The following is a 26,464-nucleotide window of genomic DNA, read 5'->3' on the forward strand; positions in this document are numbered from 1 at the left end:
TACCTATGAAATTAAGGCTAGGACATGACTCAAGTGGTCAAGGCAACTCTAGCAAGCCCAAGGCCCTGGGTTCAAACCCTGGTACTAAGGAAAAGAGAGTGTTTAATATAAATTACATCTTTTACTATAGCTACAAATGTTAGTAATAATAGTGTACTTTATTATTTTTTTTGTTTCTAAAGAGATTCCTTTTTAGCATCGAAGTGATTGATTTGTCCCAATATGACAGCTATACCAAGTCTTTCAACCTGATACTATGAAAGTATGACATTCTGAGATGGGCATATGCTTATCCATAGAGTTTAAAAAGTATTATCTTCCTCTGAAATTACTATAAGTAAAAAAAAATTTCCTAAATTTCCAATATCTGCAATAGTAAATTTTTCTATTTCTTTTGGTTAAACAAAAAAAAATTCTTAAAAATAGAATCCAATGGTAATTTACTATTTTACTTTCTTAGCAAATAGGTTTTTATAATATCTTCATGATAAATTTTTAATCGATAGTTTTGCTACCAATTAAGAAGCAAACTCTACCGTCTATAAAATTTGGAATTTAACATAGTAAAGTTGGAATACTAAGTATGCAAAACACTTAAAATACTACAGGTAACCTAAACTCAAGCAAACATCTATGCAGATGCTGTTGTGAGAGAGCAGCCTCTTCCAACAGAATATGCTTCACAGTAGACTTATGATTCATAATTTAATAAAATGAAGACTATTAAAGACATTTTAGATTCACAAAAAAATGGACAATATGTCAATACATGAATATTAAGAATCTAATCACTACAGGAGAGTTACCCAGAATCAAAACGTCAAGCAATATAGCTTTCCACTGAGTCACTGAAAAAACAAATGAAACATACACAATATTTTCGGTCTTTTGTTTTAACTTTAACAGACCTACCAACTCTACAAAAGTCTTTTTTCTTTGGGCTCAGAAAACAATTAGGAATCCGTGCTGCTTTTAAAATGTAAAAAGTTTATTTACTGTGAAATGAAAATTGCATCAAGTCAGAAATGCTGGAAGTCATGCCAGCAGGATTTTCCAACTTCTCCCACACATTTTCTCTGCTTGTATTAAGTGTAGAAATGATAATACTATTTTTAAAGAAGCAAAAGGGAAAGTTCATTAAAGATAGTAAGTGTATATTCGTATTGACAGGTTTTTTTTTTTTCTCCATTAGCTCCAAGGAAATGACATTTATTGAAACTAGGTGATTGTTATTAAATGTAGTCAGTGATTTATGAAACAGGGGGCTGTTGATCTAACACATAGGTTCTTCTCTCCTTACTGTACTTTTCAGACCACTTGCGAGTTAGTTCCAGATAAAGACTGGGCTTGTGGGGCCGATAATCTAGGTACACTGTATTACTGGTTCTCTTGGGAACAGCTTTTTCGATCTGTGTTCCTTCATGCCACTCATTAAAAGAAGTGATAGAAATTAAGCTGGGCTGGGTCTGCAGCGCAGCACTCAGAGCAACCTCATAGTACTTCCCATTGATCCTGTTCCGAGTGTTCTGAGTGTTCCAGGGACGGATGCTGGTGTCTATGTATCCCGGGCCAACACTTGGGATGAAGAGTAAGTTGTGTTTATCACAAAAGGATTTTAGGGTAGCCCAATTCTGATGTGATGAGCCATAAGTAAAGCCATTTGTGGCAAAATATGTGTAAATTCCATCAAAGCCACCTTGAAGAATATCATTCTTGTGCTTTTCTTCTACTAAAAGTGCAATAAACAATCCATCATAGGGAGAATTGCGAACACTATGAGACCCGGACGTAGTTAATAGATTGGCCCATTTTTCAGGTTTTGTGATATAGGAATCATAGACATAGAACAGAGGAAGAAGATTCCCAGTCCTCGTCTTATACCTGTAAAAGGCTGGATGATTTCCGTATCTAGAACACACACAAACATAGAGTGAAATAAACTTCTTTAAACTGTGTACGTTTTAAAAATTAAAGATAAATCGGCATAGTTTAAACATACTTTTCTTCTTTTGGGGGTTTCTCATACAAATGTAATAATTAAAATTCATTTCTCATTTTACACTTTACAAAATGAGTTAAAGGACATCTTATGAAACAATACTACCTACCTCATCCTGAGGTTTACAAACAGTGAACCGTCATAGAAGATCTATTATTTTCAACATAAAAACACAGGCTGAGCCAGGCCCCGCTGGCTCTCTCTTGTAATCTTAGCTACTCAGGCGCCTGAGATCTGAGGACTGCAGTTCAAAGCCACCCAGGCACAAAGTCCACGAGACTCTTATCTCCAATTAACCACCAGAAAACCAGAAATGGCACTGTGACTCAAGTGGTAAAGCACTAGCCTTGAGTTAAAGCGCTCAGGGATAAAACAGATTGTTTTCTTTTATCAATAAAAAAAAAAGTTCCTTTGTGGCTGACAAGTTTCATTCTAATAGTTTGGTACCCAATCAGAGATTATTATTCTGTAAAATGATTTTAAGAATGAAATTGTATGAATAATTCTTTCCATTTAAATATTAGATATAAATGAAATAGATATAGTCATTACTATCAAAGCAGTTAAATTTCATAATCTGAATATTCTTTTTAAATAGTCAAAATTCTATGTTAAGGCTGTTAAAAATATCAGTTTAAAATACTGATTTTGAGCCAAGTGCCAGTGGCTCATACTTGTAATCCTTGGTGCTCAGGAGGCAGAGATTTGGATGATAATAATTCAAAGACAGCTTGAGCAGAAAAATTCTTAAGACTCTCAGTTTCAAAAACACAACCAGCAAAAACTTAAGCTGGAGTTGTGGCTCAGGTCAAGCAATCCAAGCCAATGGGAGGCCTTGAACTTAAACTCCAATTCAAGTAAAAAAACATAAAAATAATCAACATGCAGAAATCATCAACTACCTTACAAACATACAAAACTGTCAAAACAAGACTTATTCTTCATAGAAACTGAACTATAAGGAATTTCAGAAACTTTACTGAAAATGAGATTATGAAAATATTTTAATTGCATTAAAATATGATTAAAATAATTCCAATCTCTCAAATATAATTTGCAGATAACAGTCCTCTACAGATAACAGTAATACCAGGGGATTATATAAGAGTTAGCTGTAAGCACTAAAAAATATACTCACTTTTCTATAATGTATTTAATATTTTCATACATATTTTGATCATCTCGATTGCTATATGGTTCTATGTGAAAAGTGACCTAAAAGAAAGAAAAAATCAGAGAAAAAGCTATGAAGCAAAAATAAAGCTGCAAGGACATTCCATATATTCAATAAAATTACAAACTCAACAATCTTTTTTTTTGTTTTTTTTTGCCAGTCCTGGGCTTGAGCTCAGGGCCTGAGCACCGTCCTTAGACTTTCTCAAGGCTAGTGCTCTACCACTTGAGCCTCAGCACGACGTACGGCTTTTTTCTATGTATGTGGTACCGAGGAATCGAACCCAGATCTTCGTGCATGCTAGGCAAGCACTCTACAACTAGGCCAAACTCCCTGCCCTAAACTCAACAATCTTAATCTGAAGTAAATGTTTATTAAATATAGACACTTCCAGATAATTACTGGTAATAACATTTAGTAGGTGTTTTATCTGCTATATATTGTGTTAAACTTTATGTGCACTGCATTAGTTAATCTGCATAACTGCATTGTATAATGACAATTATATTTCATTTTAAATAAAACAATTAAGGGTTAACATAGGTTCAGTAATTTGCCCAGTGTGTTGGAGGCAAATCAAACCCATAACTCAAATGTCTAATCCCCATGCACAGCTTCCTTTTATGACATTATTCCTTACACAAAGAAATTTTATGTATTTATATTCTATATAGGGGCAGATCACACAGAGTGATCTTCCTATCTTTATCTCCAAAGTAGCTGGCGTTACAGGCCTGTGGTACCATGCCCAGCTCTAATTTGTTGATTTTCATTCTTATTTCCTGAACAACTAGAGTTCAATTCTATGTCTAGATGTTTGAATATTTTCTGTAAGTTTTTCTGGAGTATTTTCAAAATTTCTGTATCATATTAGATTCATTGACTTTTGCATAGAGTGAGAGAGTAATCTAGTTTCAGTCTTCTACATGTAGAGATACAATTTTCCCAAGCTCACTTTTAGGACAGAGCATTCTTTCTCTATCATATGATTTTTGGCATCTCTGTCGAAATCAGCTTCCTGTAACTATTTGGTTTTATTTTGCTGTCTCCTATTCCATGGTTCTATATGCTGGTTTTAAATATTCAATACAAAATTACATTACTCAAAAAGGAAACAAATGAAAAAAGGAGATGTCATGGACAGTTTACCATGTTTCAAAGAGAGCTTAAAAATCACCTAAAAAAAGAACCATATGGCCACAAATATGCATAGGCATATTAAAAATACCAGTTCAGTCGATGCCAATAAATAACAAGTGTGTACAGAAGTGGCGAAAGACATGCATAAAGTGGAAAGAAACACTGCTTAAAAATAAATGTATAATTTACTCAATTGCATGACGATTGCCAGCACCTGACTTGATTCTCCCTTGCATTCGTGGATGTGATGCAAAGTAAAAAATGATGTTGCAAAGGAAACATGTTAATAATATCTGGGATTTCGAAGGACAATCTTGATTTTCAGATCTAGGGTTTCTATACGTACTCTCTGTGGTGCCAGCTGTGAATTAGGGAACAATCAGCTATATATTTCCTCCTGCTCCCCAGGAGGAATGAGACATTTGTCTAATCATGGAAAGGAACAGGAGCAGTACCACCCAAACACCAGCAATCAAGTTTCCTAACATCTTTAACTAAAACAAACAGGTCACAAGGCAAAATGCATTACCCAAGGATGAAGGGAAGGAAGTGCTGCCAATTCTTCCAGGAAGGAACAGGAATTGTTCTTACACTGTGACAGAGTAGAGTAACACATCTCTAGAGTGTCTTGTATGGAGAACATCATGAATAGAAAGGACCAGCTTAATCTTTATAATCTTTATATTACATTGACACAGGTATGCTCTAGTGGGTCTCTCTACAAATGTGGATAGTATGTTACTGAAACCCCCTTGGGAAAGTCATTATTTAGGTTATTGTGCTTTTCATTTACACATCCAAATTATACTGGTTTGTCATGATAGGCAAAAAAGTAACAAAAACTTCAAATCTTTTTGTTATTATTGTTTGTTTATAATTTAAAATGCACTAACATAAAAATATTCCTGAGGTTAATAAATCAAAATTGCATTTACAAGGACTGAGTGACTAATGCAATTTAAGATAATATGTAATCAAACTCAATAAGCTACAACAAAAATGTAAATATAAGACAAATCTATGCTCTAGAAACAGTTTCTAAACAAAAAGAAGCCAATTCAAATAGTGGAAAACACTTTTCTCCTCAAAAAGTTGTAAGTGAACAGCTAAAAAAATTCAAACCAAAACTGAGAAACACACTAAGAAACCTTAAAGTCAAACTGAAGAGTACAATAATTAGAATATATGTAAAATAAATTTGAAAAGCTGAGGGCTCAGCAAATAAATATTCCTCAAACTGGGGTGAAATGGTAGATTATTTCCTTGCTTTGAAGATCAGCAAGAAGAAAAAGAGATGCCACTGACAACATACAGTGGACTATATAGCCCCAGTTTATCATCACAGAACTCAAAGCAACATTAATCTTCACTTATCCTACTGCTTTAGAAATTAAAGCAATTCTCATAAGATATTACAAATTATAACTTATTACCCCTTTCATACATAGGCAAACAAAATATTCTATTCTTCTGAAGTATATGAGTTATTACATATATTTTTTAACTTTTCATGTTTTATAAAATATCATAATAGAAATCACAGGAAAATAATGACATAGTTCGATTGTCATTTTCAGATGAGTGAGCCAAGTTAAGACAAAGAAATAATTAATGTGAGATTCCAGAGCTACAAGCTTGGAACAAGCTCTGATCATGTGATCCTGGGCTGCTATTGTCTAGATCTGATTCGTTCTTATGTCGTTAGCTTGGTCCTCCGCATGGCAATGTGAGAGGGGGCAGCTGTGAAAACTGGAACTTACTGGGAAGTCACTAGGTTTTGCTGAGTGCCATGCTTGCTTTTAAGATGCTTAAGGTGCTTGTCATACAACTTTTTGAGTTCTCACTGGAAAAGGCCTGGCTGCTCCTATTCTCTCTGGATTACTGTCTGGTCAAGTGACCTCCGTTACAATCCAGTTCTACCACCTTGATGCTGTATGCCATAGGCCTTCACCAGAGACTACGGGAAGCCAACACCATTGGCCTGGTTTAGCAGAACTGTGAGCCAAACATACCTTTTTTCTTAATAAAGGTACTAGCCTCAGTTAGTCACTGTTAAAAAACAAACAAAATACTTATGAAGGACATACTTTTCTGTTTTACACACAGCTCTCCCTAAGGGATCAAAACAAAATATTACTCAGATTTCTTTGAGATTATTACCAAGGTTTAAGTTTTCAGATCAGTAGATATAAAATCTACACCACAGAGAGATGGAATGTGGTGGTAACAATTACATACATGACTAGTTGTCCTGGGCTTGAGCTCGGGGCCTGAGCACTGACCTTAGTTTTTCTTAAGGCTAAAGCTCTACCACTTGAGCCACAGCACAATTTCCAGCTTTTTCTATGTATGTGGTACCAAAGAATCGAACCCGGGTCTTTGTGCGTATCAGGCAAGTACTCTACCACTAGGCCAAACTCCCAGCCCTGTATTCACTTCTGTTGGTATATTTGAATAAGGGAAGGGAATGGGGAAAAAAAAAACAAGATGATGAAATGAAAAGGACAAAGGATAAACAACAATATTCACAAGACAAAATGTTGTAAATAAACTTTACAATTTGGGAGAGGATGGGGAAGGAAAAGTGGTGAAAAAAATGAGTAACAAGGTTCAAGAAGTAATGTATTCACTATCTTACAAATGTAACTGCAATCCCTATACATCACTCTTGATAATAAAAAAAGAACTGCTTTACTTTATTACAACTTAGCCTATCAGATTCTGTATTTAAATTATCATTGAAAATTTTAAATTAGGATTATCACCTCAAGTTTTTATAATATAAATATTATACATAAAATACATAATTTATCATATAAATGCTTGGTTTATTATTAAATTAAGTGTACAAAGGGTTATCATATTACTGGTGTAAGGCTTGCCGAAAGGAAACTCCACGCAGTTTAAGAGGCGAAGGTTTATTGAGAGAGAGAGAAAGAGAGAAAACAGACCTACAGCCGCACAAGATGGAGTCAGGCGGAAGAAAGAAGAGCTTATGGCCAGAAGTGAGATATTATATAGGGGGGAGGAGTGTGGCCACAGCAGAAGCAAATGTGACCTCAGAGGATGAAGAAATACTTCAGACTGGGGGACCTCCCACTGGGGGACATACCAGTTGCCAGGGTTATAGTCTGGGCGGGGATTTCCAGGGTTCACAGAACGCCAAGGGAAGGAATCATTTCTCCCAGGCAGACCTAACAACTGGCATGTATGCATATAATATATTTTGATCAAATGACCTTTGCTGTAATTCTCAATCTTCCTATGAAATTCATATTCGATTTGGATCAATATAATGCCAAAGATTTCCTTCTGTGTATCTTGATGTTATTTTCAATGTACTTGTTTCAATGCTTTTCTATAATTTAGGAATTCAAATGAATTGAGTATATTTGGCTGCTCTTCTGAACTCATCAGTTCTAACAGTTTTTAGATAATAGATTTTATGAGCTTCGCAGGTATTTGCAAAGTATGATAATTTGATTTCAAATATTTTTCTCTGCATTTTAGTCAAAATGATGTTGTTTCCATCTTTATAGCAATACTAAATAATTCCTAAATACTAAATGATGATTGTGATACAGGCATTAATCCAGGCTAAAACATCATGTCACTGCTATTTCCCCAACAAATGTGATATGTAATATAAGTTGCTAAGATTCCTTTATTGTATTTTTTAAATTGTTATTGTTTTCGCACTTATACATCAGTGATTAGGTTAAGATAAATGAATATAATCATAATCTTATCTTTGTACTCGTATAATGAATCTATCACCATATATAACGTTTAATGTTCTGCTTACATGGAGTTATGTTATTACTTCTAACATAGAGATGAAGAAAATGAGGCACAAAAGATTCATACAAATCTAGAAGGTAGACCAGGTTTGACTACAATTTAAATTTAGATTTCGTATTTTGGGGGTCATTCTCAGACCACTGCTAATAAACATTTTTTATTCAAGTATCTTTAGAAATTTGAATTTATTTTCATTTGTGAGCTCAGTTTGAAATCTCTTCCTTATGTCATCATTGCTCAGATTGTATTATCACTGTAAAATGAATCAGGAACTTTTCTGTGGTTTTATCTCTTAGAGAGGCTCATTCATCCCAATCATCTCCTGGGACTCACAACCTAGACAGTGTTCCCTTACGTATTGCTCCACAGATTGTCAGTAGACAGTCTAATATAATAAGAAAGATCAGATCACATCTCTTTTCTATAAGTAAAACATGAGGTTTTCCTACTCGCTAAAGCAAGCTTCTGTGTCTCAGGAATTCTGAGTTTCTTGTGTTTAAGAACTTAAAACGCTCAGTCCAAGAGCTGTAAAGTACCGATGAAAGCCTGCCAACTACATGAGAAAGCTTATAAGTGGATCCTCCAGTCTTAGTTGACTACAGTGCCAACAGCAAGAGCCCTCTTGAGACCTAACACCTCACTCCTAGCTAAGGTTCTTTCAGATTCTTTTTTTCTTGCCACTTAATACCTAGAAACTGTATGATACAACACATACTTGTTGTTCGAAGGTATCACCTTTTGAATGTCTTTTGTTGGACATTGGTAGATAATACAGTTTACAAGGCGACTAATTTTGAATGTGTTGCATTTACCTAATTAAATCTTTGGGAAACAGAGTTTATACATTCATCAAGTTAATTTTAAATTTGCAATCCTCTGGCCTCAGTCTCTTATGTAGTTCAGATTACACATATGTGGTATCACAGCCTGTTTTCATTTTTCTTTTATTCTTTTTAGTCCCTTTTTTTCTAGTTTAACATTCATATCCCACTAATATTGCTAATGTACTAATCAGTGCTACTTAGTTTCATATCATCCTTAATTTCCGTTTTGATTTTCTTTAGATCATATTATTTTTCATTTTTTTCACTGGAACTGAAGCTTGAACCCTGGGCCCCACACTGTCCCTGAGCTCCTTTAGCGCAAGGCTAGCACTCTACTACCTAAGCCACAGGGTAACATCAGCTTTTTCTGTGATTTAATTGGAAATAAAAGACTCACAGACTTTCCTGATAGGGTTGGCTTTGAACTGTGATCCTCAGATCTCAGGATTACAGGCATGAGACACTGGTGTTCAGCCTGATTTAAAGTTTACAGAATGTCATCTTTTTGCCCAGGTTTTTTTAATCTATCCTCTTCTCCTTTAACCTACCCCCTCTGTTGTAATTATCCATTTACTGGAGCTTGTTTTGTTGGGCTTTGACTTTGACTTTCTAAGGAATTAAGAGTTCTCCCTAGAGTCTACAATATCTCAGTTAATATGTTGTAAACACACTTGCATACCACACAACGTGATTAATTATAGATTTATAGTCAAAATGTACTCTGAAAACATACACTGTGTAAATATAAATCTTTTAAACTTATTGAGGTTACTAGCTACATATAACCAATGTTAAAAGAAGGTCCGTGAATTTTAAAAACAAAGCTTATTTTCTTGTTTTCCAATAAGAAACATTTTTCCATCAACCATCACTTAGATCCCTCCAACTATCATTTCAATTTGTTAATATGATTAATTTTAGAAAAAACGAAGAAAGTCTTATCACTGTATAAAATTTATTCCTCATTTGTGATATAATCTTAATATCTGATTTTACAATTTTCTTCAGACTTCAATCTATTTTCTAAATGCAAACTGGTATGTGAATGTGTATTAAAGTTTAAGTGGAAATTAGACTTCTTCAAAAAATATTTGAGCAGGACAGGGAGTGTGGCCTATTGGTAGAGTACTTGCCTAGCATGCACAAAGCCCTGGGTTCAATTCTTCAGTGCCACACACACACACACACACACACACACACACACACACAGCCAGCCAGCCAGAAGTGGGACTGAGGCTCAAGCAGTAAAACCCTAAAAATGAGAAAGCCCACGAACAGTGGGGAGGCCCCAAGTTCAAGCCCCAGCACTGGCAAAAATAAATAAATAAATAAATAAAATAAAATAAATAAATAAATGAGCACCAGTTTATGTCCGAGATACTTTATAAAGAGTGAAAGACATAGGACATAGCACTGTTTAGTAAAACTTCAGCATCTAAGATGTTCAGAAATAAATATTCACTAATTTTTGGTCAGCCTACACAAAAGCACTCATAAATTCTCTTTCTTCTTGTTAAAATAAGCAATATATACAACAGTATAAACATAAAAAATACAATGGGGCTCAAAAATAATTTGGGCAAGTTTTGCAACGCAAATTATAGAAATTTTCTTTTTGAAGCATGATACTTAAAAATAGTCTCCCATTGATTTCAGAATTAACAAATTTTTAATTAAAATAATCGGTTCAAAAAGTAGTTCTTGGCCAGAAGTGTGGCCTAGTGATAAGAGTAGTGCTTGCCTAGCATCCTTGGGTTTGATTCCTCAGTATCACACACATAGAGAAAGCCAGACATGGTGCTGTGGTTCAAGTGGTACAGTGCTAGTCTTGAGAAAGCTCAAGGACAGTGCTTAGCCCCTGAGTTCACACCCAAGAACTGGCGTAGTTCCTTCTCACGCTCTTATTTGAAAACATTAAACTACAGATAACTTGAATTTAGTACCTTTAGGTTATACTTATGAGCTTTATCCAATATAGTTGGTACCAACATATCAGTAGGTTCTCCATTCTCATCTTTTGAATCAGGTGGATACCAAGACAGGGCTAATACACCTAGTTAAAAGAGAGAGAGAAATATGAACAATAACTCCGGGTAAAATGTTGAACAAAGAGTTCATAAAATAGCAAAAGAGGCAAGAGCTTATTACTTTCATTAGACTGTGTATGGGTGTTGATTACCATTCTTTAATACAGATTTATTCATTCTTTGTCGAGAATTAATATATTTTTCATACAATATAATGAATTTTATCATAGGCTTTAGGATTACAGAAAAAACAGCTCAGAAATTAGTTCTTACATTAATATTCTTATAGTAATATACATTTGTTATGACTGATGAGCAGATACTAATACATTTTTATTAACTAAAGACATTAAGGTTTAGTTTAGTTTATATTAGGGTTCACCTTTAGTGTTGCAAGTTCTATATATTTTGACAAATGTGTATAAAGCTTCATTTGCTGCCCCCCTACAGCATTAGATCTATTCCTTTTATTGTAAACACTTTATGTTCCACATCATTAATCATTTCCCTTTGCTCTTGATCCCAGGCAATAACTGGTATTTTACTGTCTTTCAAAGTTTGACTTTTCTAGAATATTATATAATGAAAATCATGAAGAATGTAGCTTTTCCCCTCATGACTTCTTTCACTTAGTAATTTTCATTGTCGGTGCTTCATGATTTTATGGATAGCTCTTTTCTTATCACTGTGCATACTTGACATAAGTGAAAAAACTGCAGTTTTTTTTTTTCAATAGCACCATGTATTTCAGTACTGGTAAATTATAAAATAAGCATTAAAAATATCACTCTGCACAGTAACTGGAGATAGACTAGGACCACTGAATTTGAATCTTCAAATATAAATAAATGAGACACTTAATGTACTATGTTATCTCTCATCTCTTTTGCTGTCCCTTGGTTATCTCAAGTGGCCATAGTATTTTACCTTGTTATCTGATATACTGTATATATATGTATTTGGTTATTTGAAATAGGATAGGGAAGGGGGGAAAACAAGAGGAGGGGCAGGGATGGGAGGAGGGAAATGGGGACCAAGACATGAGAAAGGGTATCAATGCATTTGACAAGATCCAACACCCCTTTATGTTAAAAGCTCTGGAGAAACTAGGAATCCATGGAACATTCCTCAATGTAATAAAGGCTGTATATGAGAAACCCACTGCAAGTATTACACTTAATGGTGAAAATCTAAAGCCATTCCCTCTAAAATCAGGAACGAGACAAGGATGTCCACTCCACTACTCTTTAACATAGGACTAGAATTCCTAGCCAGTGAAATAAGGCAAGAAGCAAGCATAAAGGGGATCCAACTAGGGAAAGAGGAAATAAAACTATCCCTCTTTGCAGATGACATGATTCTGTATTTAAAGAATCCTATAGACTCTACTCCCAAGCTCCTTGAGCTGATTCAAAACTTTGGAAGAGTAGCAGGCTATAAAATCAACCCTCAAAAATCAACTGCCTTCCTTTATGCCAACAGTGAGAGGAACGAGGCAATAATCAGGAAAGCAACTCCTTTCACAATAGCCTCAAAGAAAATAAAGTACCTAGGAATTAGCATAACTAAGAATGTAAAGGACCTTTTTGATGAAAACTTTAAAACCCTAAAAAAGGAAATTAAAGCAGAACTAAGGAAATGGAAAAACCTCCCATGCTCCTGGATTGGAAGAATCAACATTGTGAAAATGACAATCTTGCCAAGAGCTATCTACAAATTCAACGCAATACCCATCAATATCCCAATGTCATTCTTTAAAGAAATAGAAGAGGCAATCCAAAATTTCATATGGAATAATAAAAGACCCCGTACAGCAAAAACACTTCTTAGCAGAAAGAACAGCGCCGGAGGAATTTCAATTCCAAATTTTAGACTCTATTACAGAGCTATAATTATCAAAACAGCTTGGTACTGGCACAAGAACAGGCCTGAAGACCAATGGAATAGAACTGAGGACCCAGATATTAAACCACAGACCTATGGCCACCTAATCTTTGACAAGGGAGCCAAAAAAATAGAATGGAAGAAAGACAGCCTCTTCAACAAGTTGTGCTGGCAGAACTGGTTAAGCACCTGCAGAAAACTAAAGCTGGATCCTTCTTTGTCACCCTGCACTAGAATTAACTCCAAATGGATCAAAGACCTGGAGGTAAAAGCAGACACACTGAAAACTTTACAAGAAAGAATAGGAGATACACTAGGCCTCCTTGGCACAGGTCGAAACTTTCTTAATAAGGACCAAGAATCACAACAAATCAGAGAAAGGCTGGATAAGTGGGACTGCATTAAACTGCAGAGCTTTTGTATGGCAAAGGACATAGCTAGTAAATTAATTAGGAAGCCTACAGAGTGGGAGAAAATCTTCACCAACCAAACAACGGACAAAGGCCTCATATCTAAAATATATCAACAACTCAAAAAATTGAATCACTCCAAAACTAACCTCCAAAGTAACAACCATCCCATTAAAAAATGGGCCAAAGACTTCAGAGTCTTCTCTGAAGAAGAAACAAAAATGGCCTATAGACACATGAAGAAATGCTCAACATCTCTGGTCATAAAAGAAATGCAAGTCAAAACAACTCTAAGATTCCACCTCACTCCAGTTAGAATGGCCAGGATCAGGAAAACGAATAATAACAGATGCTGGAGGGGATGTGGCCAGGAGGGATCACTACTACACTGTTGGTGGGAGTGCAAACTCGTTCAACCACTATGGAAAGCAGTGTGGCAGTGCCTCAAAAGGCTAAACATAGAACTCCCCTATTAAGCAGCAATTCCACTACTTGGCATTTACCCAACCACCCAGAAACAAGGGCATACTAAATCCACTAGCACAACAATGTTCATTGCAGCACTATTCACCATAGCAAAGATATGGAACCAACCTAGATGTCCCTCAGTTGATGAGTGGATCAAGTTGTGGTATTGGTACACAATGGAATTCTATGCTGCTGTCAGAAAGAATGACATCGCCCCATTTGTTAGGAAATGGAAAGACTTAGAAAAAATCATATTAAGTGAAGTAAGCCAGACTCAAGGGAACTTAGGCTCAATGGTTTCCCTCATTTGTCATAATCAGTAGAAACCTTGGGCTCTACTAGCAGAGATCTGCAATAGAGCAAAATCTTGATACATAAGGCCATATAATGTGAAGCTAATTGAAAGGACCTCCAGGATATTGAAAAAAAGCCATATAATGAATGATTGTTGTCCTTAATGTACTGTGTTATCTCTCATCTCCTTTGCTGTCCCTTGGTTATCTCATATTGTTACAGTATCTCACTTTGTTATCTGATATACTGAATTTATTTGTATTTGGTTATTTGAAATTTGATAGGGAAGGGGGGAAAACCAAGATGGGTGGGGGGTGTGGGAGGGGGGAAGGAAATGGGTACTAAGACATGTGAAAGGGTATCAATGTATGTGAATTAATGCACCTTCTATCTGGCAAATATCATGTAACCCTTTTACTAATTACAATAAAAAAATAAACATTGGAAAAAAAAAGAAAGGGTATCAATTTTTGTGAAGTAATGCGCTTTTCTATCTGGTGAATATAGTGTAACCCTTCTATTAATTACAATAAAAATATATGGAAAATAAATAATTAAATGGCACACCATTAGAAAAATTTCTTAGAAGACTTCTTAGTCGACCATTTCTTAATTTTATAACCAATTTCATCATCTTAACCAGTTTCTTAATCAGCAGAATCCTGAGCATGGAGAAAGAGTAATGATGCTTAAAGAAAAATATTTTGTGAATTAGCAAGAACAGGGCTAGAAACTTTCGGAACTGAGCCTTACTTTTAAATCTGCATTTAATTTGCAATGCAAATTATAAAGCATTTCTACCTACAGACTTTTATTAAACACAAAAGCAGATACCTAAGTCTTCTATCCACTGAAAACAAAACAGAAAAATCATAAAATAGAAAAAAGTGAAAGAATTAAAAAGAACAAAAAGCATACCCTCAAAAAGACTTTTAGGAAAAAGGTAGTTAGCCAAATAGGGAGTCATAATTTGACAAGACTGATAGGGATAAAAGCGTCTGAAGAAAATTGATCAAACTATAGTGCCTGATAGCCATTTTTTATACCAGTGAAATTTGACAATAGTGGCCTATACAAGAAACAGTGAAAAATAACATTAAAAGAATAGCAACAACAATGCCATGAAGCATGTGAAAATTATGAGCAAAGTATTCGTCCATGAAATTAAAACAGAGCAAGATCTGTGTCTCTAATGACAGTGGAGCATTTCTGAAATGGCTGGCATAATAATAAACCAACAATGATTATTAAATAAATTATGTGAAACAAGATATTTCTTAAAGCCAAAGAGTTAAAGAGTAAAAAGTTACTTGGCCCAAATGAAGAGGAAATAATAATAGCTATTGGCAATTATGATGGACCTCATCTGTTCTCACCAACCAATGGCTTAAGATGAAGCTAACTACTCCTCTGCTTCTTTATTATCTATAAAGCCATTTTCATTTGAAGGATATACCTAAAGTATGAGGTAAAAAACTCCCTTATATAGACTACTTATTAGTACATGTTAGTTCCTTTGTGAATCAGGCTGGCTAACCCCTCACATTTGCCCTTTGTTATCAACCACAGCCTTCCTTCTATTATACATAGTATTGGTTTTTTCTAAAATGAAAATGAGTATTACAATCATTTACTAGTATTTCACTTATTCTTTCATTTTTTTCCTCCAACCTTATTATACTCTAATTCATGATCAGCATTTGACACACAAATTAATCTTAAAAAATTGTTAGTCATTCAACTAAACTCGTTGTCAGTGAAAAACAAAACACACATGAGTTAGCAATGTCTACATACAAGATAGCACATATAAAGAATGAGCTTTCTATCACCAAAGTCCTACTGAATAACTTCCACGTTATTCTGATTCTCTTAATACTAGCCATTTCAATCTCAAACTGTTCACAGAAAAGGAAACCAGTATAGAATGTTTATTGTTCTTTCTTCGGGTGACTATATCTCAGTTTTATACACTGTATCAATTATAAATTCCACATATCTAATTCTAACTTCATAGTGAAATTTATTCTTGTGGTGTCTTTGGGCACCCATCACCTATGCACATTCAAGGCTGGAAAGTGTGTTACTCTTCACTGCTATGACCATACATCTAGCAAACAGTTGATATAGTTAGCCACATAGGTGTATTTTGAAATATTGTGCTAAACAAAATACAACAACATTTAATTTATATTTTTGTGAGTAGAACAGACATATCACCTCCAAAGAAATAGAAATCAAATTCACAGGCTTCCTGAGAAGGAATGAGTTACAGGTGAATAAAGCAATACTAATGAAACTTTTTGCATACGGACTATTTTATTTCCTGATTGGGATGCAGTATTTCTACCAGTGGAAAAGTTTGTATCTTATAAGTTCATAAATAATAAAACTGAGTATATTAAATTAAAAATCAAGGAATACCAAGAAACATTCCAAAATTTAGAGATTAAACAGCATACTTGAAAGGCAGTGTTAGAGGTTGTTACCTAGATTTGTAAGAAATATATTTTTTTATTTGGAGGTATGTGTTTAACAATATAATTAACAGTAGTCTGAAGACTAATTAATACTTGAATAACCTGAACAGTACTTCTAGTCACATACATACACATGAACATGGAGAAAATAAAGTAACATAATTACCAATTGAAGCTGCATGCATTTGTCTCATGTGAGTTTCTATGACAGAGGGATCACGGGAACTGTAACTTCCCAGCTCAGGATAAAAGCTAGCACCAATGTCGTCTGGAGGGTTGTGTCTCCCTTGTGGGTAATTCTTGGCAATTCTCGGATCCCAGTGCTCCAAGACTGGATGATTCCAATGTATATATTTACCATCAAATTGTGGATTTCCATACCAACTATAATAGAACACATGCAAGAAGTAATTTAGTGGTGGGGATTCTTCTGTATTAAGTTCAGAGGCTTTGGAAGGTTTCATTGTGATTTCAACAGTTTTTAAATTCTTCGTGCTCAGTTCACTATTGGTTTTGTCACTCTTCTGTATATCAAAATTTTTCCCCAAACGAATACTTCGTTGATGAAGATCAGGAAGGAGGTCAAGTCCAAATGGAGCTCCAAAGGCAGTTGTGTTTGGTCTCAATGTCTTTAAACCCAGCATCAGAGAGAAAATGAAGAGAATAAAAAGTGACAAAATGATGCAAGTCCTTCTCCGGAATTTTGCCATGATGACATGCTTTAACCTCTGAAGTAGTAAATCTTCTGCTGTAATTTTTAGGGGAAAAATCATTAGCAAGTGGAATTTTCCAGTATCTCATAAAGGCCAACAAAATGTTAGCCATTATATTGTAAATTAAAGAACTATATACAAACACATAACTTGAGTATGCAAATACCAAATATGCAATGGCAGTAGCGCCTGGGCAAAGCACCATGTGACTATCAATTATACCTTGCTAGATATAAACTTTCAGGAATTTTACTTTAAAAAATGAGATACATTCTGCATCATGTGAATAGATATAGTAAATATATACGCGCGCGCGCGTGTGTGTGTGTGTGTGTGTGTAAGCTGATACTGGGTCTTTTTTTTCTTTTTTTCTGCCAGTCCTGGGCTTGAGCTCAGGGCCTGAGCACTGTCCTTGGACTTTCTCAAGGCTAGAGCTCTACCACTTGAGCCTCAGCACCACTTCTGGCTTTTTTCTATGTATGTGGTACCGAGGAATCGAACCTGGGTCTTCATGCATGCTAGGCAAGCACTTTAACCACTAGGCCAAACTCCCGGCCCCATTGATACTGGGTCTTAACTAAATACCTTGTGCTCTTGATTGACTTTTTCACTCAATGTTGGTGCTCTAACATTGGAGGCACTTTTCTACTTCCAGCAGTTTTGGGGTGATTAACTGGAAGATAATAATCTTTCTGATTTATCTGCCCCCTCTGGTTTCAGATCTTGATCCTTAGATCTCAGCCTTCTGAATAGCTAGGTTTACAGACATGAGCAACAGTGGTCCTCAACACAATACATGAATATATACAGACTTAAAATTTTTAAATCTAGACCTTATAAATCATATACATTTTTGCCAGTCCTGGGGATTGAATTCAGGACCTGGGCACTGTCCTTGGGATTTCTCAAGGCTAGCGCCATACCACGTGAGCCACAGCACCACTTCCGGCTTTTTCTGCGTATGTGGTACTCACAATTGAACCCAGGGTTTCGTGCATGCTAGGCAAGCACTCTACCATTAGGCCACGTTCCCAGCCCAAATATGTCCTGATAAAAAGGAAAAAGTCCCTCACCCCTTCCCTTATTGTTCTTAATTTTGTCCATCTTTGATTTCAACCAAGGATGGACAGTATTAAAGAGAAAAAGACTGGTTTCGGTTGTATAACTATGTATAGTTTCTTTTCTCGTCTTTTTCCATACAGTGCAGTACAAAAACTACCTTAACAGCATTTATATTGCACTAGCTATCACAAGTACACCTATGAACATTAAAGTACATGAGAAAAATATATAGGTTATATGCCTCTATAATTTTTTATCTTGAAAATCCCAAATTACTGAGAAAAACAAAAACCCAGTACTTAGAAAGAAAGTGATGTACTCCACTACCTTAGGAATGTTAACTATAAACCCTCTAACCATCACCCTGATAATAAAATCTTTTAAAAAGCCCCATGACTGAAAAAAAAAGACAAGAATTCTGGTAACACATGAAACAGAAGTTCTGTGGATATAATATGACTTATACTACCTTAATCATACATACATAAGGAAGAAATACACTTAAGCATTAATAAGTCCCTTTGGGTGAGAAAATTCTAGCGATATTTACTTCTGTCTTCAAACAAACAAGTGATTTAAAAGGAAGAAAAGTTTGTCTAGGATTAGTATTTTAAGGAAATGAATGATAAAGAATGCTGAAGACTCGTGGAAAATGGAAAAAGAAACTACTGGATTTAGACGCTAAACTACTGATTTGGTGTGGTGTGCAGGTTAAGGCAAAGTTTCTACATAAACCAAGCTGGCTTCCAACCCACCATCTTCAAGCTTAGCATCTGGAGGTCTGGGGCTACAGTTATGTTCCACTAGGCCTAACTAATCTTGCAAATAAAATGTTAATGTTGGTGAAAGTCAGAAAGAGTAATTATTTAATTAAAAAGTAAATACAGAGGTGGGGTAAGGCAGAAGAGGAAAGTGAAGAAAAGGGGGAATAAAAAGAAGACAGAAAAAGAAACATAACATTCACGCATAGTGAATAAAGATCTACAAAACTTCCCAGAATTCCACCGTTTTCTCAATGGTTAAGAATAGTCTAGCAAGAGCAAAGTATTGTCATGAAAGTGATTTACAAACAACCAGAGTTATGATCACCAATACCTAGATTATCTTGGACTTTTGTTTCAGGCTACTGCTTAGATACTGTAATGTCAACAGACTATCATGCCAATCCCATCTGCCTTTACAGTTATTACTATTTTTTATTTTTATAATTTTATGTTTTTAATTGTCTATAGATTGTTATTATCTTTAAGTAGTTGTGCTAACATCAGGGTGTCAACATTAATTTATGAGTGTAATAAATCAAGAACAATGCCTACCTGTTTATAGGTCTTCCCCATCCCATTTGTGTGTGTGTGTGTGTGTGTGTGCAGGTGTGTGTTCTTGGGTTTAAACCCAAGGCCTGGGTATGCTGTCCCTGAGATGTTTTTGTTTTTGCTCAATGCTTAAACCCTCTACCACCTGACACACAGCACTGATGGCTTTCTGGTGTTTAACTGCAGGTAAGAGTCTCACTGCTGGTTTTGAACCTGGATCCCCAAGATCTCTGCCTTGTGAGTATCCAGGAAGACAGGCCTGAGCCACCAGCTCCTGGCTCCCTTACATAAACCCTATACTACTCCCTTGTCCTGACTATTACAACTCTCTTAACTCCCCCCCACCCCCCCACCCCCGCCCCGAGCATCCATCAGCAAGATCTCGCCTCAATAAACGGATGCTGTGGTGTAACTCCCTCCACTTGGGGTGGGTTCCTCAGAAGAGGGAAAAACACTAGTCTTGTTCTGTTGGACTGAGCATCTCAGTTGAAGTCTACAAAAGTGAGCCCAGCTTTGGGACTGGTGAGTGGATGGGCCACATGGGGGTTAGAGGTGGGAGAGGCTTGGGTGGGGTGAGGGGTGGGATGGGTAGGGTGGGGTGAGGTGGCACTGGAGTAAGAGGTGGGGTTAAGGGGTGAAGTGGGGGCAAGGTGGGACTGGGGGATTGGTGGGGAGGGGTGAGTAGGGGTGGGACAGGGTGGGTGGCCTCCACCCCCTGGTCTGTCCTGAACCCCTCACAGGCAGGGAAGGGCAACTTACTTGGCACCCAGGCCCCTAGGCCTCGCTCCTCCCATTCGGCCGGCCATCAGTGCCGGACTCAACTCTGGAGTTCAGAGACGAGGCGTCCCCAAACGCTTCCATATGTCCCGAGATTTACCACCGGCTAAACCCACCGAGGGAAGCGGAGGCGCTCGGAGCTTGGGCTGAGAAGCCGCCGCTCAGGGGAAGTGGAATCTCAGGCAAGAACACAGGCCGAGGCAAAGCCAGGCTGCGAGTGACAAAGCGACAGCAGGGAGGGGAAGGGGGAACCCCGGGCTCCGCGCCCCACCGCGTCAGCCCTGGGTGCGGGGTCAAAGGGCGCAGGACAGGACCGGCCATGCGGATTGGCTGGCGGGCCATTGCGCAGGCGCGGGCGGGGCCTCAGTGCCCACAGCAGAGGCGTCCGCTGGTCCAGAACCCTGAAGCGACTCACCGGGGTCGGGGGTGGGGAGTCGGAGGTGGGAGGTCGGAGAGTCGGGGGAATCGGCCACCTCGGGGACTCGCGGACCTGGAGGATTCTATGGGAGGACGGAGAACACCCGCAGGTCCTTCGCCAACGGCCCGGCGGCCCCGCCTCCCGAGAGCCTCGCGCGGGGCGTTCCGGGAACTCGGGGGCGGGGCCTGCGGGACTGGACCAGAAGAGTTGGCCTGTGGGCGGGGCCTTCGGGGGCGTGGTTTCTGGGGGCGGGGCCTCGCTTCTCAGTACTCAGGCTAGCTGAGAAATGTCATTGTCTTTCTCCCAGATGACAAACTTCTCTCTTTTAAATTGTCTTCTAAGACTCCTTTGAGAAGTCCTAGTAAGAGGAAATAAGGTTTGCATTTGTCACTTTTTTTTCTTTTAATGTGAGGTTGATTGAAATTCAAGTACATTGTTTCCAAAGTTTTAAAAAATGAAAATCTTTTTTTTTTGACATCCTGTTTTGTTTTGTTTTGCTTTGTAATCGGTCTTTACTTGGAATCCAAAACATTACTAAAAGAGGTAACATTTTACATTAACCAATGTATTCAAAATTGTATTTGGGATGAAACACTTAAAGGAGGGTGAAGGCCTGTGTGAAGAATAAAAATTTTTTAGTAAAGGTTACACCTAAAGGTTTGTGTATTACATCAGCCTCAAAAGCCAAGAGAATTCTGTATTTTGTTTTGGTTACATAGTAACAGGGAGTCAAAGTCAACTCACTGTTCAGATGTTTTATGAAGGCTCTCCTTAAAAGCTCACTGGGATTTATAATTCAAGTTGTAATTAGCCTTTTAATATGCATATAGGAATATGTATCATATTTGGCCTTTTTAAAGAAGAATTATGAAAAGAATAAACAAGTACCCAGAACAGATCTTAAGACACAGTAATTCTTAGTGTTGGATGGTAGGTTTGTCCAAAAGCCCTATCTTCCTTCCTATCACTTTTATTCTTAATTTTGTATTTCACATTACCTTACTTTAAAAATATATTTGTAAAATTTCATAAAACGGTGATTTACCTGATAATGCAAATGAAACTTCATTTTTTGCATTAATTTTGTGAGTTTTTTTTGTTGTTTTGTTTTGTTTGCCAGTCCTAAGCTTGAGCTCAGGACCTGTGCACTGTCCTTAGGCCTTCTCAAGGCTTGAGCCACACTGCCACTTCTTGCTTTTTCTATGTGTGTGGTACCTAGGAATTGAACCCTAGTGTTAAATTTCTTAAAGTACAAAATCCAATCCCAGTAAATTTGGCTTGGTACACCATTATCTGGTGACACCTGCCATTGTCAGGCCTTTGAAGTTTTTCTTGAAAACAAAATTGTATTTAAAGCTTATCTCTTGTCAGTAATGGAGAAGTGCATTTCTGTGTGTACATACCTGATAAGGTTTCTATGAAATTCCTGCTCTCAATTTTGTCTCATTTTGTATTGGCTTGGTTGTATATTTGTATATACTGTTTGTTTTTATAATTAAAATATTTGTCACCTATATATGTGATAAATACTCTCTGGTCAATTGCGTTTTTACTTCTTACAGTGTCTGAATGATCAAAGTCTTTATACTTTATGAGATTGGTTATTTAGATATTTGACATTGTTTTTTGCTTCATTACTTGGAAGATTCTTCCCAACATTTGATCATAAGCTATTTTCTTTTACATCCTTCTGAACTTTTTGAAGTCTACTTATAAAATATTTTAGTGTCTACAATTACTTTAACTATGCTTAGGTATCATTTTTTTCTTACAAATTTTGCAGCAAACAAGCCAAAATCTGTAAAATTATTATTTAGATTTGTATTAAATATGATCAGTAAATTTACATATTGGGGAAATTCCTTCTAAACCAAGAGCATAGTTTTCTTACCCGTTTATTTTGTTTTTCATACACAAGGCCTTGGGTTTGTTTTCAGAACTGTAAAGAAAATCCAGTTGATTATTACTGTTGTATTCAAAGGTTATAAATATCCAGGATTCATGCTTCCATTTCCTGTTTAAATATACTTTTGTTAACATCTATGGGTTGTCTAGACAGTTGTGTTATTTTCAAATCAGAATATTTTTCTTCTCTTCACTTTGAATATCCCTCATTTTACACTTAAATATTAAGATGACTGAAAGGACTATGCTGAATGGAGAGAGTAATAATAGTATTGTTGTTTCATTTTTCACTCCAGTGGAAAACTGTTAAAGTTTTATCATGAAGTTCAACATTTCCTGTAGGCACTTGTTAGCTACTTTGTAGAGATAATTAATTATATCTAATTCTTAATGTTTTACATTGTAATTCTGTGCTCTTTGCTTTATTAATTATAAGATTCTTCTCAATATTTCAGTGCTATAATTTATAGCATGAGTGACTGTTTAATTGATAAAATACATTTTTACATCTACTGTGATAATATTCCCTTCCTAGTTTAATATGTTTATGGAAATTATTAATAGATCTTCTGATGCTGAATGAGAGAAAAGGGATTTAATTTTATAAATGTGTTAATGCATACCGACTTGCTGAACAGCTGACTATTTTATCACTGTCTGTGTAAGTAAATTAGTGTTAAGTAGATTTTCACTGTATCATCCTCCATGTCTTTCAGATTCTCCACGCAATCGTGTGTGTAAGCTAAATTGAGATTGCATCTAATTCCAAACCTCTACTTATGGCTATTTTGTTGATTCTTTGACTACTTTCCTCCTCCAGAATGAAATTTTATGATGACACCAATACAGATAATGTTGTCAACATGTTTTTTCATTCTATCTCACTTATTTTTGAAGTGCTTTTTTGTAATTTATTTGTTTTTCTCTGCTGTATATCCACTAGGTAGAAAAAAAATGTTTTCTTCTTATCATGCACACACACACACACACAAATACACAAGTCACTAACACATAATGTTCTTAAATACAAAATATAAGCAATTTTCAAATATAGACAGCTATATGTACTATAAAGTCTAATTTCTACTTTTTTAAAGAAATCTATTTCTTGTTTTATTAAAAATGAAACAAATGATATGCATACAGATTTACACACAAGAATCTATGTTAGAACACCTTTAGTTATGAATTGTAAAATTGAAGGAATCTAAATAATTGAAAATGGTCTATTATAATTACACATAATATGTATTTAATGAAATGATAAGCTGCCACTAAGGAATGTATTGCATAGCAATACCTAGTGGAAAAAATTCAAAGTTTGCTATAAAGTGTAAAATAGACCACAATTGAAGTTCAGACTATCATTTTTCTCTGTTAATAATGCAAATGCATGCATATATATATACTAACAATATTTAAGAAAACATTTTTCTCTTGAGTATATGCAATTATTAGAGATGTATATTCTTTTGTTTATGCCAAATCATACAGCCTACTTTAAGTTAGGAAGCTATATAAGGAAAAATGTTAAGTTTGGGGGACTTTATTGTTAGAGTATATTCCGATTGCAGGCTACTTTCCTTGTTTGTGTGGGCAGCACTTGAGTGGGCCAGTGAGTCTTGTGGCATCCTCAGCAGGAAACAGATGAGGGGCCTAGAAGCAGCTCTGCCCCAGCTGGATCATTAATTTCTTGATCTGGAGAATGTCAGTTAGTGATTCACAATGAGCAATCCCCATTTGGATAGCTGTGAGAGTGAGAATCACACACCTGAAGGAGTTGAATCTGTCATTTGCATACAATCATTCTGGAGACACCTGCACTATTGAGTGAATTGGTCTGGCAAGAGGATAATCAGTAACACCAACAATGGATGCTATTTGCTGGGTGCTCATTATGTGATGGGAATTCCAAATATTCTGGGTGAATTAAAATTGACAGGCACTCTAGCATTTAAAATGATTGGTTTACATATGAGAATAACAAAGTACCCAGAGATTAGACAGAGTTGAGATTGGTGTCCATGAATATGAAAGACACACAGAATATGAAGAGCATTTACCCTGGACTTGATGGTTTTGCAGGTGTTAATTTGGCTATTTCAGAGGCCCCTCTGTGTTCCCTAACATTTCTTTCCAAGGGATTCCTCTGGCTCCATATACTTCACTCATTCTTCACAAGGAGTTTGAATACCTGGCACTAAGAAAAAAAGTGTGTTGTAGGTGACAGTAAAAGTTTTTGAGATCGTGGAAGTCTTCTCATACTATCTTTAATCAGTCCAACAGAGGGAATACAATATTGATGGAATGTATCATAAACAATCGTACAAATAATTTTTGAAAGGACTAAACATATATCCATTTTAAAGTTCTCACTTAGAAATAGTTCTTGAGAGATTTACGAAATTGCTAGGCAGTCTGCCTCTTCCTCCTCTTCCTCCTTGTAAAATTTTTAGGGTGTCTGTTTTTACCTTGAGGTCTTTGATCCATTTGGAATTAATCCTGATGCAGGGTGACATAGAAGGATCCAACTTTAGTTTTCTGCAGGTGCTTAACCAGTTCTGCCAGCACCACTTGTTGAAGAGGCTCTTCCTTCCATTCTATTTTTCTGGCTCCTTTATCAAAGATTAGGTGGAACGTACGTCTGTGGGCTGATGTCTGGGTCTTCAGTTCTATTCCATTGGTCCTCAGGCCTGTTCTTGTGCCAGTACCAAGCTGTTTTGGTTACTATAACTCTATAATAGAGTCTAAAATTTGGTATTGTAATTCCTCCTGTGCTGCTCTTTCTGACATTGGGATTTTGATGGGTATTGCATTGAATTTGTAGATAGCCCTAAGCAGGATTGCCATTGGTACGATGTTAATTCTTCCAATCCAGGAGCATGGGAGGTTTTTCCATTTCCTCAGTTCTGTTTTAATTTCTTTTTTTTAGGGTTTTAAACAGACCTGGCCAGAAAAGAACATCACACCACCACATTAATTTCTATTTTTCATATTAAAAAATAAATAGTATATAAATGTATTTGGGAGCTTTGGTTAGAAAAGTCTCCAAGATATAACAATCAGCTCTTCTCCATAGAACTAATATAATATAATAAAATATTTTTAAAATGCTACTTAGATTCACCATAAAAAGTCTCCAAAATAAATGTATATAAAGCAAGTTAATTTATGTACACAAAATTTAAGTGTGTGTATATGTGTGTAAAAAATCACACTGCAACCTGCAGTCATGAAAAGGAAAAGGAATGAAAGAGAATTTTTTTCACTCTAACTCTGTTCTGTTGTTCTTTCTTTGTCAGAACATATTTATGGTTATTGCAATTAAAATTACAACAGGAAGAACTGTGCCATTCATCTAACATATGAGTTCCTAGAAGAAGTAGAGCTGCGTGTAAATTGATTTTGTGTAGTAAATAGACATTCTAAATGTGTTGCATCAAGGTGATCATCACTCACTCAGAATGCAACAAAAAATAAACGTCCTGAAGAAGAAAGGGGACATCCACACATTATCCAATTCTTTTCACAAATTACATTAACACAGGAAATACTTGTAGTCTTTGTTTTTCCTAAGTGTCATTTATTACTGAAAGAGCACTGCTGCACAGGTTTATCTTTTCATACTACTAGGAATCCAGCAAGCATTTACTGTCCTTCCAGCAATAGTAATGAAGATCTTTCTCTCCATTTCCCAGACTCAGTCAAATGTGTGTACACAACAGTCATCTTTTTCTTGTCTCAATGTAAGGAGACCTGATGTCTGTCTCCTTAG

At 36.1% G+C, this 26,464-nt stretch overlaps 1 protein-coding gene across 2 annotated transcripts; it reads right to left on the reverse strand.

The window, feature by feature from the left end:
- Nucleotides 1-297: 297 nt before the first annotated feature.
- Nucleotides 298-20,924, reverse strand: Manea (mannosidase endo-alpha). Of its 2 annotated transcripts, none has more exons than XM_090338413.1 (5): nucleotides 20,782-20,924; nucleotides 16,668-17,249; nucleotides 10,882-10,991; nucleotides 3,138-3,214; nucleotides 298-1,908 (listed from the first exon to the last, which is right to left on the reverse strand). In XM_090338413.1, the coding sequence occupies exons 2-5, from the start codon at nucleotides 17,209-17,211 to the stop codon at nucleotides 1,251-1,253; spliced, it is 1,389 nt and encodes a 462-aa protein (XP_090194539.1). In that variant the 5' UTR covers nucleotides 17,212-17,249; nucleotides 20,782-20,924; the 3' UTR covers nucleotides 298-1,250. The 2 variants fall into 2 exon arrangements, with proteins under 2 accessions (XP_090194539.1, XP_090194538.1); XM_090338412.1 differs by lacking the exon at nucleotides 20,782-20,924 and adding an exon at nucleotides 20,349-20,588.
- Nucleotides 20,925-26,464: the final 5,540 nt, after the last annotated feature.

The sequence above is a fragment of the Megascapheus bottae genome, chromosome 8, assembly GCF_031878675.1.
Source record: "Megascapheus bottae isolate mThoBot1 chromosome 8, mThoBot2.hap1, whole genome shotgun sequence".
Taxonomy (NCBI): domain Eukaryota; kingdom Metazoa; phylum Chordata; class Mammalia; order Rodentia; family Geomyidae; genus Megascapheus; species Megascapheus bottae.

Bases quoted from the DNA above. Each gene is read 5' to 3' on its own strand.
- Manea (XM_090338413.1), bottom strand. From the start codon at position 17,211: ATGGCAAAATTCCGGAGAAGGACTTGCATCATTTTGTCACTTTTTATT. The intron at 3,215-10,881 runs GTACTAAATTCA...TCTTTCTTTTAG, and splicing joins CTCATAAGTATAACCTAAAG to GTCACTTTTCACATAGAACC. The intron at 1,909-3,137 runs GTGAGTATATTT...TGTGTGTTCTAG, and splicing joins ATTAAATACATTATAGAAAA to ATACGGAAATCATCCAGCCT.